The 8,047-nt window shown below is 43.1% G+C and overlaps 1 protein-coding gene across 1 annotated transcript; it reads left to right on the top strand.

The window, feature by feature from the left end:
• The first annotated feature begins 3,449 nt into the window (after positions 1 to 3,449).
• LOC111145899 (olfactory receptor 2S2-like) lies at positions 3,450 to 4,403 on the top strand. Its single transcript, XM_022501199.1, has one exon. The coding sequence runs from the start codon at positions 3,450 to 3,452 to the stop codon at positions 4,401 to 4,403; it is 954 nt and encodes a 317-aa protein (XP_022356907.1).
• Positions 4,404 to 8,047: the final 3,644 nt, after the last annotated feature.

Below are 8,047 nucleotides of genomic sequence, written 5' to 3'. Positions count from 1 at the left end.
GGAATGCAAGCTGGTGCAGCCACTCTGGAAAACAGCATGGAGGTTCCTCAAAATGTTGAAAATAGAACTACCCTATGACCCAGCAATTGCACTGCTGGGTATTTACCCTAAAGATACAAACGTAGTGATCCGAAGGGGCACGTGCACCCGAATGTTTATAGCAGCAATGTCTACAATAGCCAAACTATGGAAAGAACCTAGATGTCCATCAACAGACGAATGGATAAAGAAGATGTGGTATATATACACAATGGAATACTATGAAGCCATCAAAAGAAATGAAATCTTGCCATTTGCGACGACGTGGATGGAACTAGAGGGTATCATGTTAGCGAAATAAGTCAATCGGAGAAAGACAACTATCATATGATCTCCCTGATATGAGGGAGAGGAGATGCAACATGGGGGGTTAAGGGGGTAGGAGAAGAGTAAATGAAACAAGATGGGATTGGGAGGGAGACAAACCATAAGTGACTCTTAATCTCACAAAACAAACTGAGGGTTAATGGGGGAAGGGGGGTTGGGGGGGTGGGATTATGGACATTGGGGAGGGTATGTGCTATGATGAGTGCTGTGAAGTGTGTAAACCTGGCGATTCACAGACCTGTACCCCTGGGGATAAAAATATATTATATGTTTATAAAAAATAAAATTTAATAAAAAAAATAATAATAATAAATAAAGTGTAATGATGTGCTAGTGTAAAAATTATAAATGTAACTTAAATGTCTAATATTCCATTATATGAAATGGCACCATCAGGCATTTATTGGCAGACAGTTATGAAGGCTTCCATTGAGAGATACCGGTCTTCCACTTCATTGAGCATTCACAATTTTCTTCCAGAGGTTGAAATATTGAGTTTTGTGCATTTCCCAGCTTTTTTGTTTTTCTACAGAAGCTGCTCTCCACAGAGGCGGCATGACAATACATGGGGCTCAGGACTGCATTCCTTTTCTCAGCTGCCTGCTGCCTCCAGAGATAAGTAGGGATCAGGCCACAAGCAAGCCCTATCCCGGTGTCACACCTGTAGGATCCAGCCACAAAGGTAAGAGCTTCCCTTCCTTTCCTGCTCTCACAGGCTGACTCATGTGCACCTGGGGCTGTAGGTGTCAGACCTCTCTGTTTTCTTCCATCCTGAGTCTCCTCCAAAGCCTGACACGGCACTATTTCCTGCTGGCCATATCTTGATGGGAAACCAAGCATTCAGATCACCTCTTCACACACACACACTCACACACACACACACACACACACACACACACACACACTCACCCAAAGGAAGGGTCTGTAACCTTCACCCAAGACTGCTCCCTGCCTGGTGAGGACAGCGCTGGGCACTCCATGACGGAGTTGGGATGCCCTGGGAGGAAAACTGTTCAGCCTTTTTGTGATGCACATGGGGAAACCGAGGCCTGGGGACTTGCTCAAGCTACATAGAACATCCATATCCATGGATATGGACCCGCAGGGGCTGGTCCCACAGCTCTGGGCGCAGTGCAGGGCGGAAGTCACTCTGCCTGACAGAGTATCTCACATAAACTCCAACCATGACTGAAGCAAGAGCAGGCTGGGCTATGAGACAGAGCAGAGAGCCACAGAGCTGGTACTGCAGAGACAGACTCTGCAACATCTGTGCAAGACAGTGCGGCAGCTATTTGGTGGGAAGAACCCAGCTTGGGGGCCTGTGATCCAACCCCGGCAATGGCGTTCAATCTTAAGAACCAAATCTTTGGCTCCTCTGAGCTCTGTTTACTTTTACCTATGACACCTGAATGACAGTGTCTTCTCCGTCACTTGCTTCAAAGAATATGGCAGAAAATAGATGTTCATTAATATTAACCACTCGTCGTCTACCCTCTGCCCACGCCTACGCACCCACACACATCCACACCCACACACACCCACACACACACACTCATCACACACACACATACACACGTGTACACACCACTGCAATTAAGAAAGAGCTAAAGAAATATTACAATTGAGAATTCTGAATACAGAGTCTGGCAATTGTTGCTGAGAGTCTGGAAATCCTCAACCCAAAGGAATGTAAGTCTTCCCATAAGCTAGCTCCTTGCAGGGAACCCAAGAATGGAGGCAGAGAGCCAGAATATTACACAAGAATACAGTATAAACATAAAAGGACAAAGAAAAACCATTCTTTAGACACCCTTAGCTAAGAGTTCACCAAACTCTAATGAGCTGGGATTAGATGTTAATGCCATACATCCTGCTGTCTGATAACTTACAGTCTGCCCGGTTATTAAAAATGGACTTAACTGGTCAGTAAGCTGCTTGGCTGTCATCCCATAGTGTGGGTTCACTCACTCCAATTACTCCTTCTGTGGCCTTCATGAATTCTTCCCCATGAGGGAACCTCCCCCACATATTGCCTTTAATATGTATTAGAATAGGCAGATCCCAGGGCACCTGGGTGGCTCAGTGGGTTAAAACCTCTGCCTTTGGCTCAGGTCATGATCCCAGGGTCCTGGGATTGAGCCCCTCATTGGGCTCTGCTCAGCAGGGAGCCTGCTTCCTCCTCTCTCTCTGCCTGCCTCTCTGCCTACTTGTGCTCTCTGTCTGTCAAGTAAATAAATAAAGTCTTTAAAAAAAAAAAAAAAAAGAATAGACAGATCCTAATCCTGACAATAGGCAAGTCTGTTGCTGAGGGTGGGCCGACTAAGGAAGGATCCATCTTATGGCTGAACATTGATCCTGGCTTTATTCTGTCTGCATGAGGGTTAACATTTTTTTTTAAGATTTTATTTATTTATTTGACACAGATCACAAGTAGGCAGAGAGGCAGGCAGAGAAAGAGGGGAAGCAGGCTCCCTGTCGAGCAGATATCCATCCAAGGACCCTGAATATGACCTGAGCTAAAGGCAGAGACTGTAACACACTGAGCCACCAGGTGCCCCGGATTAACACTTTTTTAACAAGTTCCTTCCAAATGTAATCAACGTTTAACAAGGCTTGAAATTTTGGTAGTTGTAAGAATAGGATCAGCTTGGGGATTCCCCTCTCTAAGAATCTAGGAAAGCCCAGATTAAATGAAATTTCTATGCATTTACATCAAAAAGAAGTAACTAACAGCATTTTCCCATGCTCATCATAAAGCAGAGGAAAAGCCCTCCTTGACTGGGGATTAGTTCTGCTGGGCTCAGGTCCTGTCTCTCTATCACCACCTTGCTCAGAAGACTTGGACAGGTCACTTCCCCTCTCTGGGCCCTCAGTGCAGTATTTGTAAGCCCTCTTCCAGCCCTGACCATCCCCCATCTAAGATCTAAGCACACTCCTACCTACTGTCCCTTTCAGTCATTTATCTCTTATGCACCTATGTTGTCCTGTTCTGTAGCACACAGTGATGGTGTTCCAGATGCCTGAGACTTTTCTCAAGAAAGCCTTTGCTGCATTTGTCCTTGGCTGATGACAAGGGATAGCACATGGAAAAAGGCAATTGGTCCTCCCCTATGGCGGGGTTCATTCTCCTAGGCCTCTCAGCCTACCCAAAGCTGGAGAAAATGTTCTTTGTGCTCATCTTCCTGATGTACCTGGTGATCCTACTGGGCAATGGGGTCCTCATCCTGGTGACCGTCCTTGATTCCCGCCTGCACAAACCCATGTACTTCTTCCTGGGGAACCTCTCCTTCCTAGACATCTGCTACACAACCTCCTCAGTCCCTCTATTCCTGGATGGCTTCCTCGATCCCAGGAAAACCATCTCAGCCTGTGCTGTGCAGATGTTTCTCTCCTTTACCATGGCAGGGACAGAGTGTGTGCTTCTGAGCATGATGGCATTTGATCGCTATGTGGCCATCTGTAACCCCCTTAGGTACCCTGTGATCATGAGCAAGCCTACCTATGTGCCCATGGAAGTCAGCTCCTGGGCTATTGGTGGTAGAGCTTCTGTGATACACACATCTTTGACAATTCAGCTGCCTTTCTGTGGGGACAATGTCATCAACCACTTCACCTGTGAAATCTTGGCTGTCCTGAAGTTGGCCTGTGCTGACATCTCCATCAATGTGATCAGCATGGGGGTGACCAACGTGATCTTCCTGGGGGCCCCAGTTCTCTTCATCTCCACCTCTTATGTGTTCATCATTGTTACCATCCTGAGGATCCCCTCAGCTGAGGGGAGGAGAAAGGCCTTCTCCACCTGCTCTGCCCACTTCACTGTGGTGGTCATCTTCTATGGGACCTTATTTTTCATGTACGGGAAGCCCAAGTCTAAGGATCCCCTGGGGGCAGACAGACAAGACCTTTCCGACAAGCTCATCCCCCTCTTTTATGGGTTGGTGATCCCCATGCTCAACCCCATCATTTACAGCCTCAGGAACAAGGATGTGAAGGCTGCTGTGAGGAACCTGGTGGCTCAGAAATGTTTCGCCCAGTGATGGAGGGCTCCTCCGTGTTCCCACCCTATGAGATAAAGGACTTCTGATCATTATAGTTGCCATCTGATAGACAAGTCACGTGATCCGGAATCCTCTCTTGCCCTTCTGTCCATTTTCAGAGAATGTTTAGCTTTTCAGAGTATATCTTCTGAGTTCTAGCCATACAGCTGAGAGTTTTGACAGATGACACACCCACAGACCTCTAATTGAATACACAAAGACATTCTGAACACATGATAAAACTAAGGAGAGAGGAATCATCAAAGCGAGTTTGGTGAATGGCCTGCACTGTGTCTAGCTACACACCCAGTGCACGGAGGAGAGAGGATGCTCCCAGCAGTGTTGCCATCCCTCTTGGATTACCCAGGAGCAAGGAACAAGGAACAAGTCACAGGAACAAAGAGGAAGTGGGAATTTTCATTTTGGACTGTTTTTGGAAGACAGTCAGTTTGGCTGAAGTATAAGAAGAGACAAAGGCAAGTTCTCCACATAGAGAGCTTTTGGGTGGGAACAAGCTATTCTGAACACCCCATTTCTTTTTAGCTATGAGAAAATTGAGGCTATTTTTTCTCAATGCACTTCACATTATGAAACACTGCTCGTAAGTTAACGGCAAGAAGGAGTATAGAGTTGAATTCGATGCTCATCACTTACAGCAATTCCCACTAAAAAAAGCTAATATTTGTTTGGATAATAACTTACATTCTAGAAAAAAGAAAGATGACAGAGATAGACAGACAGATAGAGGCTAAGTATATTTGAAGTCTTTGGGGGCCTAACATTTAACACCTTTCTTTGGTCCAGGACTTCTCAAAGCTTTGATATGCCACAGTACACTGTGAATGTTCAAGAGATGTAAACTTGGTAGCATTTCCTGAGCCTCCATAGCTCAGCAGGATAAAAACGGGGAAGCTTTTTCTTACCTATGACCTTCGGTTGGTTGCCTAAACTTTTCAGTCTATTTCTTCATATTTTAACATCTAACCTCTTGGTTTCACATGAATTACTTACTATAAACAAGTGCTTTGTAAATGGTAAACACAATAGAACTATTAGATACCAGTTTTGGTCGTATCATGAATGTTGCCCAGTGCTGTGCCATGTGGAACAGAGTAAGACACCATATATAGAGCAATAGACACACAAGGTAAATGAGAGATTCAGCAGGGGAATAGAAGCATTTTTATGGCAAGTTCTATGAAATTCTTTGAACATGGCACACATATTTAAAAAGAAAATTTAGAAAGTGAGTCCAATTTTGAGACTAGATCTTGATAGTGGAAGGTTTTGCTTCAATGATAGTTATGTTTTCTTATATTTATTAAAAAATGAGTTGTGGGCCATCTGGATGGCTCAGTCAGTTAGGCGTCTGCCTTCTGCTCAGGTCATGATCTCAGAGTCCTGGAACTGAGCCTGTGCCGGGCTCCCTGCTCAGTGGAAAGCCTGCTTCTCCCTTTCCCTCTGCCCACCACCACTCATGTGCTCTCAATCTCTCTATCTCAAATAAATAATAAAATCTTTAAATAAAATGAGTTGCATAAGGATACATATTTTGTTAATAAAATTTCACATCCTTATGTAAGTCCTGTTCTTGATTTCTTTTTTGCACCAGTAGGGAACAATCTTGCTCTTGCAAATACACAAATGCCATCTAGTGGCCATTTAAGCAAACTTCAACCACTTAGTGGAGCCATGCAATTATCATTGTTAGAAGAGGCTTGGGGGGTTTTCTTGTTCAACCCTATGCACAGGATGCATGTTGTTCCTCTTCAATGTCCCTCACCCCAGTCAACTGGCATTTGCTTGGACATTTCCAGTGACAAAGAATTCAATACATCCGGAGTCTGGCTTTTTCGTACAGCCTTTGCAAATTCTTCTTTGAATTATGCTTAACTATACCCTCCAGTTGCTTCTACCTTCACTCCTAATTAGGTTTAGTGCCTCTATATGAAATGCACCAAATCTCTTCCCTTCTGGTATATGAAGATAGTTCTTCTAGATAGTTCCCCTCCAGCTCCAACAGTCCCAGTCCTTCCTCTGATGCCAAAATCACCCACCTTTACCCAACTGTATCTAGAGCATCATCAAAAATGGAAAGATTATGATAGTTCTGAAAATACCTTGGGAATAATAATGATGCTGCCAAGCTAACTCTATTTCCCCCAGGATAACTGAGATTAGACTGGTATAGAGAATCACTTTTGAAGAAGACCACCTTCTGCTCCCTTGCTTTTCCTCTGAGTAATGGCAACCGTACCATTTTATATCATGGATGATATAATGTTAATGTAATTGTTAAGTAAAAAATCACATAAATTGTTTTCTCTAGGAACAATGGCTAATTCTACTCCCAACCTCCCATCTCACATTCCTTGTATTTCAAAGTAAATCACCTGTCTCTTGACCCATGCTTTCAAAAAGAAGTTGCATCAACAGGAACAAGACAACAGAAGACAGAGGAAAACTGTTCTTGGGCCCAGGTCATCAATCTTTCTCAAAAACTATTGCTGTGGCACCATATAATGTAGGAATCCATCCCTCAAATGAAAATAATCAGAATGTATAAACTGAAATATTATTGGTCTCTACCAGAATGACATTTGTTTTATGGGTGATTTCTGGACCATAGTGGTTGACTGGATGACAAGGAATGCTTGGGAGAAGGGGTTCGATCACTTTGGGGGGGGAACTAAGTACTTTGGGGGGATGTATTAGTTTCTAGAGGCTTAATTAGGTTAAGGGCTGATGAGGCTCGAGGAAAGGAAGATCACTGAGTATGTCTGGATCTACGGTGATTGTATTTTTGAAGTTGATTGAATTGATTGATTAGAAAGAATTTTGATGAGATGTATAACTTCTGCTTTAATAACAAAATAAAAGGAAAGGTTTCAGCTATAAGTTTGGTCATTTTGAGAAATAACCTTTGTGGTTTGCCAAATATTAAAACTTTCAAGTCAAAATGGGCTGTGCTTAGTTATTTTTAAAAATTATTTGATTCTTTCTCCAGCCTTTCCTTGTGCATTGTACATCAGTGTCTGTATTCATTCCATCTGAGGCCCATCTTGTCTCTTAAAAAGCTAGCCACAAATAGCTCCCAATAACACCTCTGGGCAGACACCAGAAGTAAATCCGATTCTAAGTAAAATGTAGTGGCTTGCCAATGTTTTTACCAGTGAGGAATTACAGGAATTTAGCCATAGAATTTGAAAATAAATTGAAGTCTCTTTTTAGCCATTTTTTGTTTTTAGTACAGACCAAGATCCCGTTCATTGCAACATGTTTTCATAGGCATGAATGCTTGTGTTTGATCCAGGAATAATAAATGATCGACTGTTACCCAGCAGCAGGGTGGGGTGGGATTCCTGGCACTTTTCTTTTTTTTTTTTTTTAAGCAAAGGAAAAAACAACTGAGCAGAAATGTGTTCTTTCAACAGCTTTTTGTGGAAATGTAGGTTAAAGAGACTAGTTTTTTTTTTAAATCCCTTATTGCAATGATTACAAATACTGTTACATGACGCTAACAGGAATGCTGTTTAAATCAATATATGTTATCTGACCTAGATGTTTCCTTTAGGGGCTTCAATGAACAAGACATCTTCAGTTTATTAAAATTTTTATCTTAATGAGTTCTGGGTTCAAATATT

The sequence above is a fragment of the Enhydra lutris genome, unplaced genomic scaffold (assembly GCF_002288905.1).
Source record: "Enhydra lutris kenyoni isolate GAN:26980312 unplaced genomic scaffold, ASM228890v2 scaffoldscaffold13, whole genome shotgun sequence".
Lineage (NCBI taxonomy): Eukaryota > Metazoa > Chordata > Mammalia > Carnivora > Mustelidae > Enhydra > Enhydra lutris.
The sequence above is the reverse complement of the archived record's forward strand: the minus strand, read 5'-3'. Positions and strand labels throughout refer to the sequence as shown.